This window comes from Grus americana, chromosome Z (assembly GCF_028858705.1).
Source record: "Grus americana isolate bGruAme1 chromosome Z, bGruAme1.mat, whole genome shotgun sequence".
NCBI classification, from domain to species: Eukaryota; Metazoa; Chordata; class Aves; order Gruiformes; family Gruidae; genus Grus; species Grus americana.
The window spans coordinates 41468859-41482566 of NC_072891.1; the positions used below are offsets into that span (position 1 = coordinate 41468859).

The following is a 13708-nucleotide window of genomic DNA, read 5'->3' on the forward strand; positions in this document are numbered from 1 at the left end:
TAGGTTTTGTAGACTTTAGATAATGATACCTGGGGTTCTGTTAGGGGTGTGTAATTTCTGCTACTAGTTATATTCAGTAAATCTCATGTTCTTGCAGACTATCCACTTATCTAATAAGAATCCTTCTCCTGTGCTTAACAGCCTCTTCATCTTTTTCATTTTTTTTATGAAACTCTTGATGGAGTTTTAAGGGGGTTTATGTGCTGTGAGAATCAACAGGAGGTGTATTTAATTTTTTAATATGCATTGTTTTATCTACATTTATGGCAATAAACTTAGAAATCTGCAGGCATAAAAAGGTAAAGGAAATAGGTAACTTAATCAAAGAGAATCTCAGCAGGTTAGTTTCAGTGCAGTATACTTGTGTCCTGAATCTTTGTTCTATTTTATTAAAAATGCTCAGGTTATCATCTGTGCATAGTCAAATTCAAGGATATAAGGGACCACATGGAAAGTAATACCAGAGGAAAAAACTAACTGCAAAAGTGAAATGAAAGAGTAATGTTAGGCAAGAGCCATCTAGAACCATACACAGTCCTAATAATGTTACAAATATCTACACTGAGTGAAAGAAAAAAAAATGTGGTCATCAGTTTATCATTACAAATTACTATTTTACAGGACCAAAGACCTACATAAATAGCTCCACATGAGGCCTAGGAAAAGGAAGAAGAGGAAAGATTGTGATTCTTACTTTTAAATATGTGAGAAGTGCATCTCCTGTTCCTGCAGGGCACTAAGAACCAGATCAAATAGCTCACCTGAAGCTGGTTAGTTAAGTATGTGCTGAACATCCTGTTGAATCAGAGAGCACAGAAATAGATAAAAGAAGGACCTCATTATTGAAAGACAATATGTCTGGCATCTATTTGTTCTCTTCAGGGGCTTAGTTTTCCACGTTTTTTAGTTGCAGATGAGAACAATGTTATCTTCGGGGATGGTGAAAGTTTGCTTCAGTTAACATAAAAGTACAAAAGTGCTTTGATCTACTTGTAGAAAAACATTATAGAAGCATTTAAATAAAAGCACCATCATGCAATCCCTTCATACTTAGATAGGACAGTTGTATCTCAATTCTTGCAATTGCTTTCATGTGTAGGAATGCTACAATCTATAGGTGCTGCCACAAACTAAACAGTAAGAACTTGTTCTGGGCATAGTGACTAAAATCCACTCTTCACCAAAGAACTGTTTCAGAAAGAACATTTAATAGTGCATGCTTTACTCTGAATGCAAAGGAACACCTTCTTTTAAGCATTAACTTCAGGGAGTATATAGCTTAATCACTCCTTCCACCTCTCTGCAGCTGACCGTGAAGTTAAGAGTAAACAAAGTATTACCATCTTTTGCCTGCTAGGTCTGCAATGTTGAGGACTTCTTACATACGTGTTTCTGGAGCTCAGTGTAGTTCTTCAGTGCATCTGAAGTGCAGCAGTAACAGTGAAATCAAGCCTAACAGAGGCAGTGCATGAGCAGTCTGGAACTTCATTATGGAAGAAGCTACAATCATGTTGAAGGATCTTTCAATCCAAGGCCTTAATGCTGCAGTGAACTCTACTGGTCAGTCCTCTACACCCATGTGAAGTTCACTGTGGGATCATTGCCTGTGACAGATCCCATGATCAACACAAAAAGAGTCACTGGCTTCATTGCTTCCAGTCCAGCAACTGCCAACTCATTTTTCCCCCTGTTGTTCCCTCTCGGTCTCAGCCTTATGAACTTCTCTTTGTTTAAAACCAAAACTTACCTGTTTTCTGTGTGCATCTGTTTATTGTATAGACGTACACCACAAAAAGCTGTTGTCAGGTAAAAATTTTGCTGTTCATAAAGTGAAAACCAGAAATGTTCTCCACACCTAATTTTTTGTTCACCAAGGATTTCACACTGGTGCTGACAGTTGTTGCCAAAGCATTGCTTTTTCAGTTTACAAAATATTAAACAGCAGCTTCCCTGCAAAAAAGATAATCTGAGAACAAAGCATTTTACACCTAGCTATGGTCACCTGATTTTGTCTAAAGATCAAGAAATCAGAGAAGTTTTGAATAATTTCCTTTTGAAATTTCATAAAATAGCTTAATTGGGGTTTTTTCCCCCACAAAGAAAGAAACACAAAAATGTCCTTTCTTGTAGGCAATGCTGGGACGAGGGAATGGAGAGTCCTCAAGAAAGAAAGATGAAGAGGAAGTGCAGAGCAGGCACAGACTGATCCCTATTGGAAGAAAGATTTATGAGTTCTACAATGCTCCCATTGTTAAATTTTGGTTTTACACAGTAAGAAATCTTTCCTATTATATTACTGCTGTGTGGACAAATACTGAAACTGGATTAAGGTCATCTTGTGTGTTTCATTGAAAAATCTTAATCTGCATGCGTTGGACGGTTTATCCGTAAACAGTTTAATAAAAATCTTTTGTGGAGGTCAGCTAGCACTTGCAAACCTAAGACCTTTCAAGAGTACCATTTCATTCAGGAAGTTAATGGTTAAAATTTGAATGATTCTGTATGTGTTTCTTCAAATACAAAAATAAGTGGCAGTTCGCTGCAGTCAGTGCTCCCAAGGAATTCCCTGTAGGAGAATTCCCAAAAGGAGAGCTCCCAATAGTTAGCCCAATGGGAGGCTGGGCTGAATCAGGATATTGAATTGTAAAATAATTGATGAAAAAAAGAAGCAGATAGAGCACATCTTTCCTTGGAACATTTTTTCTTTGTTCTGTTTTGACTAGTCTGCAGAGTATCTCTCAGAGAAAGTGTTTGTGTAAGTACCCACAAAATAACAAAAGACATGAGTAGCAGCTAATATACATTTTTCAGAGAAAAATTATGTCAAATCAGTATAATCTCCCTGTGTTATAAAGAAACAGACCTTGCAGGTGGAGCAGAAAAAAAAATTATGTCATATATTTTGACTAAAGTAAGACAGTATCAAAAAATATCCAGTGTATTCTCACAGATAAATTAATAACTGCTATATTAAAGTTACTGTATGGATACAAAGCTTTTTGACAATTAGTGCTCAAGAGTAGATATTAATTATTCACTATCAAGCTGGAAACTGTGATTGGAAAGGATTTCATTAGGGTGTCTCCTACGTCAGGTGCTATCTGATATTTTCATTGAAAACTTGGATGATGGAGTGGAGATTAGTTATTGAATTTGCAAATTGCACTAGAATGTAGAAGGATGAGAACAAAAAGTAAATGAACACAGAAGGTAATCCTTTCAGTCTCCTTGACTGGAATATTCTATCCCAGTTCAGCTTCTGCATCATGTGACAAGTATGCACTGGTTTGAAGGACATAAAAAAGAACAAGAAAAATGTTTCAAGAGGTCTGTAAAACATGACTTAAGCAGAAAGATTTAAAGTGGTGAGGTTGTTTTCTCTGGAAAAAAGAAGCCTGCAGAAGGAATGTAATAGTCTTCAAATATGTGTAAGTAGCTGCAGAGAGGAACAAAATGGAATAATCTCCAAATCCTTGCTGAATAGGACAAGAAGTAATGGTTTAAATTGCAGCAAGGTAGTTCTAGGTAAGATGTTAGGAAACATTTTCTAACTGCTCTGAGAAGTACTGTCATAAACTGTGTAAGGAGATGGTAGATTTTCCATTATTAGAGATTTCTAAGTCTATCTTATCAAAACATATGTCCACTACGGTACACTGTAATTAATCCTGCCTCAGCACCATGTAATTGGCCAGATGATTTCAGGTGGTCCATGCCAGTTATATTTTCCATCGTTCTGCTGAATGCACAGCAAATCACAAAGAATGCAGCCTTCTGTAGATTACTTCTTATAAGAAAAATTGCCTTGCTGAGATCCAGGCAATACACCTACAGACAGCAGGAACATCTGACATCAACAGAGACTAAACTGTGGTGGACAGCTTATGCTAGCATACAGTTCCAGTTTGGCAACTTGCAGGAACTATATGCTGAACTGTGTGGTCATTGAACATTAATTAGGCTGATGAGTCTAGAAACTGCTCATCAGTAGCATAGTCTCATTATCAATTGCAATATGTATTATGCATATCCAGAAAAGTCTTTACACTGTAAATGGAAAAAAAGCATCCTGGCTCTCCCTGTTAGTTCAATCCTGAAATGGGAGAAAAAGATCAATATTGCATTTCCATTTAGACCTGTTCCTACAGTTTTATGTCCTGAGGCAGGTCTCAGTCAAGGTCACTTATTAAATCTGGATCTTGGCTACAGTGAACTTGAAAAGCAAATTAAGGTGGATTTTGGCTGCAGTTCTTGACCAGTTGGGTATATCCAGAAACTCCTGGAAACTAAAAGCCAAACAACTTTCAGAAAAGGGTTAAAATTACATAACCTATCACACTTTTTACAACGACATAGGCAGAAATACTAATCAGAGATTTAAAAAGAAATCCACCAAATTTTACATTCCACAGTCCAAAATGCAAGAAGAGTGACTATACTTATGGCTACTGTATAACATTTAAAATAATTTGATTATTCTATATCCACCTATCTGCTATTACTCTATAGCGATATCCACCTACATTCTCGAAATACAGAAGAGTGGGTTAAATGTGGGGATGTTTGAGTAAGTAACATTTTGGCTCAGCAGATGAGCCAAAATAATCAGCTTTTTCTCAACCAAAAAAACTTTTGCCTTTCTCTCTGGACATGCGGTGGTTTCAAAAGTCAGCTACTCTGTTCTGTTTTGTGGTTGTTGCATTGAAAACCATGACTCAAAGGTTTCACCTCACAGATTGCTTGAGGAGAAGAGGATGGCCTTCCCCTTTTAACAACTAGCTTTAGGCTGAGATGCTAGCAGGCTGTAAGAGGACACATTTCTACCTCTTCGAGGAGGAATAGCTGCAGAGGGAATTGAACCCCAAGTAAGAGTCATCTTCTAAATATCAAAACAGCTCTGCTCTGATTTTTGCATTTTGGGACCACTTCACTTCATGATCATTTAATTATTGCAATCAGTGAAAATGGCAGCCCCTAGCTCTTTGTCACACCATGTAAATCAATAAAAAGAGGGTTCAGCTACTTGTGTAGTAGCACTTTCAAAGAATCTTGAGTACCAGAATGGATAGCTGTACTGATCTGTACAGCTGTACTGTGGGATCAGGACATCCTCATAGAAGACAGGAGAAAGTTACAGGTCTAGGGAGGGAGAAGGAGGGTGTCACCCACTATGTGCAGGGCTTGTTTCTTGGGTAAAAGTGGTGCAGTTTCAACACCATATTATTCTTAAATCAAGATATTTTTATTATTATTTTTTCCCAAGCAAAATTTTCAGCAATTTTCAGTTAATTTGGATTGACAAAAAAAAAAAAAAAAAACCTGAAAACCAAAAACACCAAACACCTCAAAAGAAAACCAAGAAGCAAAACCCACCTTTGTGACCTTAATGTCCCTATTGTTTTGCCATACTAACTCCAAATGCTCACCAAAGGCTTCTGAGTCAGGCCAAATTAATAATATTTGCTGATAATTAATAATCAGTAAGACCTAAGAGGAGGGGTGTTAGATGACAGTATCATCTGGCTTTTTGCACTATAGTAGAAGGTGGTATTTCAGCTAGGGAGGTGTGCGTCCAGTTCTGCCGGCCCAGACAGTTTCTGCTGACTCAGCTGATACCCCAGATGCTGACCTAGGTCAATATTGCTGTCCGTTTCCTTTAGGAGTGTTAAGGGAAGACCAACCTCTAGACCCGACTGTTGCAATCCATCATCGCGCACAAGCTGAAAGACAAAAGAGATCATTTCCTCTTCTGTTTTATGTAGACAAAAAGCAGTGGTTCAACTCATTGTCTCCTCTGTACTGAAAGTTATGGCCAACGTAAATAATTTTCTCGAGTGTCCTTCAAACCAGCAACCAGAAGAAAAGCCAGAACCCTGTGGCTTTTACACAGAGCAGAAGTGATGTTCTCTAAAAAATACAGCAGGACTACAAATCCTGTTCTGTGAGGTGATGAACACTGAAATAATCCTACCCAAACATCTCAGGGCCCTTTGTGGTTGTTTCATTTCGTTAAATCTGACACCAAGTACACAGTAGTTGTGAGTAACATGCAGTTGAGAGAGAAAAACTGTATTGAAATACAAATGTATGGAATAAGCTTTTTGCCACAATGACTAAAATGTTCGTGCACAGAACTGACTCATTTTTCTATGATTTAAATTTGACTTAAGATGCGTTTTCTTGAAGAGCTGCTGTTTGAAAGGCAATGTAGACAGGCAGCTGGATTCTGGCCACCACAGACCCCAGCCACAGCCATCCACACTTGCTACAGCCCATGCTCAAGTGTGACATTCGGGTTTCTCTGAGTATTATGAACTTGATGATGTGATTTGCCTGTCTTGTCTTTCTCTGACTGACCATTACATTACATTCGGTGGAAGGAAAGGAAAAAGAAGCTAAAAACATAATCCACGCTTCCCACAGTATCAAATATTACATCAGAAAGTAGATATATTAGAGAAGAAAAAGCAAAACAGTTATACATAAAAACTTGGAAAAAATATAAGGCAAAGGAGAGCATGGCTATGCCTGGCTACTTGCTGCAGCAATGTGAGTAGGAGTAGCAGTGTTTTGGGGAGGAATCATGGTATGGGTCAGGTCAGTACTACACTGGGTAGAAAGACCTCTACCAACACCTAGGACCTTCTGGGCTCCAGGCAAGGATTGTACAAAAAGGATTTGTAAGGCCAGAGTCAGCCTAGGCTATGTGAACAGGGAGAAAAAAGACAGAGGAGGGATGTTAGATGAGGAAAGGGTGTTAGAAGCAGATGGGGAAGAAATCTTCACATAGGTAACTTAGTTTGGTAGTTGGCATAGTGGTATCAGAGTTCCCATCACTGTGGCAAGATCCAGGGGGACTGCATTAATACAATATTGTTGGGAAGGCAGATGTAGCTGGAGGAGAGGACATTTGTGCATGTATTTTCCAGATTCCACACTGCATGTGATTTAATGTGAGCTTTTTCAGACAACCCAGAACACTGTCTGATTGTTCTTCTGTCTGTTTAACTCTGGTTACAGTGGAATTAGGAATATCGAATCATACCCAAGAAACTGGCTAAGTCATATAAATATAGTGACTATTGATACTCATTTTGTTTTTTTACAGCTGGCATATATAGGCTACTTGATGCTGTTCAATTATATAGTGTTAGTGAAGATGGATCGCTGGCCATCTACACAGGAATGGATTGTCATCTCGTACATTTTCACTCTGGGAATAGAGAAGATGAGAGAGGTAAAACCACCCCAATCAAGAAAGAAAGAATAAAAAAGAAATAAGCGTGGGTTTTTTCATTTTAATACCTATCTTTATTTTTTTTTCTCAGGATAATTTGATGAATGAGCTTATCATAAAATCGCTTTTTTTTTGCTTTTCTTTTTTTTTTCCAGAAAAGCAGCTAGATTGTTAAAAACACAGCATTGAAAAAAACCTATCTTCCTCCATTTTAAAATCAAGAATCTGTCTCTTTCTTTCTCTTTCCTCCATAGAATTTGTTTGTTCAGATTTCTGTGTGATACACGTTTAATAGCATTGACAAGTATGGTGCGATCTTCTGACATATCTTAAAGCTCGGCTATATTCCTTGAAATGTGGCCCAGAAACTGAAGTATGTTTCAGGGAGAGGAAAAGGAGATATGCTACACAAGAATGCACATGGAGACATCGTGATAGCATGACAACTGAAAAGCCATGTTTGAATCCCCAGCACACCCCAAATAGAGTTCATCCAAAATTTACAGCTGCTCTCTCTGTCCAAGTGTCTCATGCAAAGGCCTTAAATAAAACCAGCCATAACTGGGGGAAAATTTAGATCCACATTGAATATTGCAGCACATTTCTAATAGGATTTCCTCCTTTTAATCTTGAAAATTTTTGCTAATTATGTCAAGCAATAGCATGCATCTCCCTAAAGATGCTAAAGCAGACGCACAGAGCAGAGACAGAGCATCTAAGGGGGTGCTCAGTCTACAGGCAGAGTGAAGTTGTTTTGCCATCCCCTGCCCCTCATGGTCTCTCCCACTTGCAGCTACTGCTGTGCTCTTTTCACTTGGCCAAATGCATATTTATTCCACAATGACACCAGAGGCCAAATTCAGCCCTGACGTGAGTGGGTGCGGGTCACGATGACCTCAGCTGAAACAGCACATTTGTACCCCTGGGCTGAATTTGTTACCATCTACGTTTGTATTTTCTGCAGCAAATGCTTTTGAGGACTAGACTAAAAATGGTCTTGCAGCAGCCACTTAGACTTCAGAGACAGATTTCAAACACTATATGTTAAACTCTACATTATAAATAAAAAAGAACAGAGGAAAATACACTACTTGTGTGGCCTATAATAAGTGTGCTTTGCTAACCAAAAGAAAAAGGAAAACAGCGGCAGTAACCACAGGAGGACTCTGCAACACTGATAGAGACAAAGCACCGCTGGCTCAGTAGGTGGGAGGCTGCTGGCAGGAATCGTGTGTGCCATTTTTGTCTAATCATTCACCCCAAATCATCCTTTCCACAAAAGTTTATCAAGAACATTTGTTGGAATGGATTTCTAAGCAGATGTTGGAGATTGTTCACAGAAGATGAGCCTAAAATTCATTCTGAAAATGAATTATAAGAAAATTATAAGAATGGCATTCATCTTTTTAAAGAACTGTATGAGTCTGCTCAAATGTTCTCAGGCTAAATATAGAAAATTAAAACAAACAGCTTGTTAACTCACTAAAAGCTAGGAATTATTCATAGAAATCACTTGAGAAATAGTTTCAACAGTAATTTGGGAAAACAATCAAGTCTCCCAAATGTTCTCGCAAATAGAATGATGGTAAATTCGTAAGGTAAGATTAATTATTTTTGTGAATTATATTCTCAGCTGTGGAACTTAATTTCCAAAACCAGGTCCAAATAGTAGCTAGTATCTCTCTGGATTAAATGCTAAATCCAGACCTTTATGGTTATTAATTATTTTTTGACAGTTTGATACACATTTTTAAATATGTTTTCTTTAAATCTACAGCTTTTTCAAATGTGAATTTTCTGATGAAATATATTTCTATATTTCTTCCTCTATTCCAAGACTCTAAGTAGGGTCAATAAGTTTGAAAAACAGAAAAGTATACATATATTTCTTCTGATTTGGTGGGGATTTTAGGGTGAGTGAGGTTTTCATCCTTTTTCTTTGAAGTATCTTGCACATACATACAGGCTAAGAATGGTTGAAATTGAAGATTTCTCAAAAAAATCAGAGAGCACATGAGACATTTATATGATAGGAGTCTATCAGCTTTGCTTTTGGCCTGTGTGGTATGTATATGTTTACTATAGATTTCTTCAAGCTTAAATTAAGACAGCTCAGCTCCTTTCCTTTCCATATCCTCTGTCCTTCAGATATTGATGTCAGAGCCCGGGAAACTGTTACAGAAAGTAAAAGTTTGGCTTCAGGAGTACTGGAATGTTACTGATCTCATAGCTATCCTCCTGTTCTCCGTTGGGATGGTGCTCCGTCTGCAAGATCTGCCACTCCGGAGTGATGGCCGAGTGATATACTGTGTTAACATCATTTACTGGTATATACGGTTGTTAGACATCTTCGGAGTAAACAAGTATTTGGGACCATATGTTATGATGATTGGAAAAATGGTAAGAGAAGTTGGTGTACTCCTTCTGTGTTTTACAAGCATGTTCTTGACTCAATCTTTTTGGCCAATGACATGGTTGCAAATTTATCTGTATTTTTTTTACACAATAACATTTTCATGTAAGCTAGAAATCAGTGCCTTATTGAATCAAAACCTCAGCACAGACCCCCAGAATTGAGAATTAGACTCTGCCTGTTCTATTAGATGAAGTATTGCTTGTCCTTCTCTGAGATCTCTCTTCAACAGCAAACCCATCTGTCCTACACCTCTCTGCCTCATTTGCAGAAAATACAAAGGTTGCTAATTCTCAACTAGTTGTAAAAGGAGAGTGGTTTGTTAAGATTAAAAAAAAAAAAGTGTTTGATACCTTGAGACTCTCAAAGTGTGTTGAATAGGTGTGGTATGTTCAAAACAACAATTATGATTAAGACTGTGCCCTTTCTAGAGTTTTCTCCGTATGCATATGATCCTGCATCCCTCCTGTTCAGGTGTGCCCTTGTGAGATGAGAAACCTTCCCTCCTGTTCAGGTGTGCCCTTGTGAGATGAGAAACCTATTTGCATAACTGCAGCCTCTGTCCCCTGGCCACATCACGTGTACACAACACGGCAGAAGCATGAATGGTTTATGTAATAGTAAATGCATACAGGAGGAACCAAGAGATATTTGCTGCCAGATGTATAACTTTTGACTTTTTGGCTTTTTCCTTTTACGTTTCAGTAGAAATGCTGCATTAAAGCAGCATTTTGCTCATATGAGTTAAAGAAAATAGCTGAGTTTACAGGTGCACATGCATGTGTCCCCGACATTTGAGTAACCTGCACGTGTACCTAATACATGTGCTCTTAGTTTGCATGCAGTTATCCAGTCTTTGTTGTGTAAATCATGGCTGTTTCATGTATTCTGGGATTTAAGATTTATTTTTAAAAAATAGACTAAAAACCCATTGAAGCTAGCATTCAGTAAAAAACCTAAAGCTAATATTAACTTTTCTAAATACAAATATTACTGCTGTCTGATTGCTATGTGGACAATAATTGGCTAGTCCAAATAGGCTGTCTGTTGTGTTTGCCTTACCATGGGCCTTAAAGAAAAGAACCAGTCACCCTCCTTCCTCACCATCATAGGAAAAAGGGACATACATGAATGCATGGACTTACAATCACTCCTTGATATTACATTAGTCACAACAAGCTCAGTGATCCTAAGCAGGTATAAAACTGAAATGCAAAATATATGTCCAGTTAGGGTCCCTACCCAACAGGTAACCAGACAACTGGAGGTAACTGTAAAAGGACAGCAAGACAAAATGAAAGACGTAAGACAAAAGAGAAAACACTGTGTTATCATCTGTTTCTTTCCTGCCCCACCTGGACTATGTCCCTCCATCAGGGGATCTGGTGGTCTGGGGGGGCTTGCACAACACACAGTGTATAGAACTCCTAGACACCAACTACATTTCTGCTCTGTTGGATTTTTCACAGGTGCCATGCACAAAATGTTTCAGACCCGTGGTTCTAGCAAAGGTGGTCTGAAAACCAGTTCAATAATAAATGGATTGGCCACAAATAACAAACTTCTAGTAGTCAGTGTTATGGATGGCTGACAGGAGCGCAGCTTCACCAATAGTATAAACAGCAGTTTATTTTTCTCCTGAGGTCAACACAGAAAGGAAGTGGTTCAAATCAGCAAAATAATATTATTTTCATTCCTTTGTCATCCTTACATGTGTACAACAAATCAAGCCTCACTCTACTTTCTGTGGAAAACAAATACAGGAAAATCACTAGCCTCTGTAGGCCCAGCACCCACTCAGAGGGCGTTCAGTTTAGCTACCAGAGTGCTCTGAAGGTGTGGGCAACTGTTGAAGGAGGGAAGTTCTTTTATTTTGTGCCTTCCTGTTATTTGATTTTCACACCTCATCCAACTTTCCATGCACTCAGCAACTCTGACACATTCACTTTGCCCACATATGCAAGGCCCAACTGGCTTGAGTTACACAAATTTGCCTCTCGCATCTATTTTCTGGCCAACTTACTCCCCTGTGTAATGGCCAGGCCATTTATATCATACACAGGCTTCCCTGGGAGTTGCACCTGCTTATTCGAGGCTGCAGTGGGATCCCTTGTGTATTATTGTTTAAATCACATGTCTATTTACCTCCTTGGGTTCTGCCTTTTTCATTTCATGGTCTTGCAAGTACCATTCAGCACTATGGAGGACATCAAGCTGGTTATACGTATTTCTACAGAGTAAGCCCATCACAGCTATTGAGTTCCTCAACAGGCCATATTTAACACCTCAGCTTTCATCCTGAGCTTCTATTGTGAGTAAGTTTTACACTCAGGAGGAAAAAGACAACTCTTTCTATCTTTCCAAGGTCAAGGAACTTCCTCTTCACCTGCCTCTGCAACGTATCCAACAAAATAGCTGTCAGAGGTTTTACCTCCGGGCACTGTGAACAGATAAGCAAGTGAAACTAAGCAAAGGGCAGGAATGGGGTCGAGAAGTTTAAAAGCCATGGGCTAAAGCAAAGGTGAAGATAGGAGGAAGAAGCTGAATGGCTAAGTTTATTATTATCTACTAATTTCAGCAACAGAATATGCTTATTATAATGTTCTTCTCTGATCTCTGTGCAGTGACAGATTTTCTCCCCTTTTATTTGGGAATGAACTGAAATCACTGTGGCATGTCAGGAGCGTCAGAGGCAGATCAGTTCCCTTACTGTGTGGGAATGTATACATTTTCTCAGCTTCTCTGCAAATAAAAAAGGGGAAATGGAGCCAACTCATTTATAAAACTGCACCAACAGTTCCTCGTTTTATCACTTTTTTAAATGGGTGACTAATGAGTTCCTCAGAATGATTGAAATGGGCCATTGCCGTGTTAAAATAGCAATTGTAAGTTGACCCTACAGGCCAAAGGGCCTGATAAAATGTCCATTAGAGACAGTGGAAACTCGCCCATCTGTTTCACTGGATTTCAGACAAGCTACTGAGGTTTCAGAAAGATACCTAATTGAAGGAGGGAAAAGCTAATATGCAGCTTGAATAGAGACTAGTACTGAAAAATTTATTTCTTGCAACATGAGGTCAAACCTCTGTGATTCCTGATCAAAAACACTGGAACCATATAAGAAATTGTCTTAAATTGCGACCAAATACTCATGTTTATTTGCTTGCATGACTTTTAAAATAGGTATTATATTACATTGTATCATGTTATATATCTCTGCCTGAAACAAAGTTTCATCAGAAAAGAAAGGAGGAACCAGGTTTCATCTCCAAATTCCTTCCCTAAAAGCCGTAAGAACTAAATTAATTGTGCAGCTTGTCCATTTAAGGATGTTCTCTGAGGTACAATGATCTGGAATTCCTCTTCAATCAGGTTTTCTTGAGAGATAAGTGCTCTGAATAACATAGGAATGTTGGTGATTTACTTGTCTGGTTTGTAATTCTTTAAGGCATTTATTTTCCTCTCTCATCTCCTCAGGGTTTGTTTTTTTTTCCTTTCTTTCCCGCATTTTTTATGGACCTCAAGAGTTTTGTTTTCCCCTACTTTTTTTCACTTGTCCCCAGTTCCTTCCTTCCAAATCCTTGAGTCTCTCCTACCAGAGCCCCGCCTTACAGGTTTCTTTCTCCTACAATCTCTCTCTCAGTAAATATGAGAATATCCTGTTATGTTTGCTTCTCCGTATTCCTCTTTTCTCTGTCAGATACTTTCCCAGCGTTACTTTGACCTCAGGTCTCTCTCGTTGTGCTTTAAAACTGAAGAATCCCCATGGCAGCGCCAGATTCATCTGCTGCAAATGAGTCCCCTCGTCCACCAGCTCCTGCCATGAGCAACCATGCTCTTGAGCTGCAGCAGGTCGCCCACGGAGCGATAAGGCCACTGGCTGAGGTGCAGGTTGGTTGCACACCTGCCTCGCAGGGAAGGCAGAATCTAGCTCAGCCAGAAAATGCAGAGGTTGAAGGGGTTAAAACTCACAAGGTTTAAAGCAGTTCCGGGTTGAGTCTTGGGTCAAATTTTGACCAGAGGCAAAAGTTACATCCAAAGCTGTCAGAAACAGCTTT

The 13708-nt window shown here is 38.8% G+C and overlaps 1 protein-coding gene across 4 annotated transcripts in view; it reads left to right on the forward strand.

Moving 5' to 3' along the window:
- TRPM3 (transient receptor potential cation channel subfamily M member 3) overlaps positions 1-13708 on the forward strand; it is a 429177-nt gene that overhangs the window by 381528 nt on the left and 33941 nt on the right. For all 4 annotated transcript variants that reach the window (XM_054809132.1, XM_054809133.1, XM_054809134.1 and 1 more), the window contains 3 exons: positions 2131-2271; positions 7109-7237; positions 9386-9637. In XM_054809132.1, the coding sequence (XP_054665107.1) occupies positions 2131-2271; positions 7109-7237; positions 9386-9637 (522 nt within the window). The remainder of the gene's footprint in view (positions 1-2130; positions 2272-7108; positions 7238-9385; positions 9638-13708) is intronic.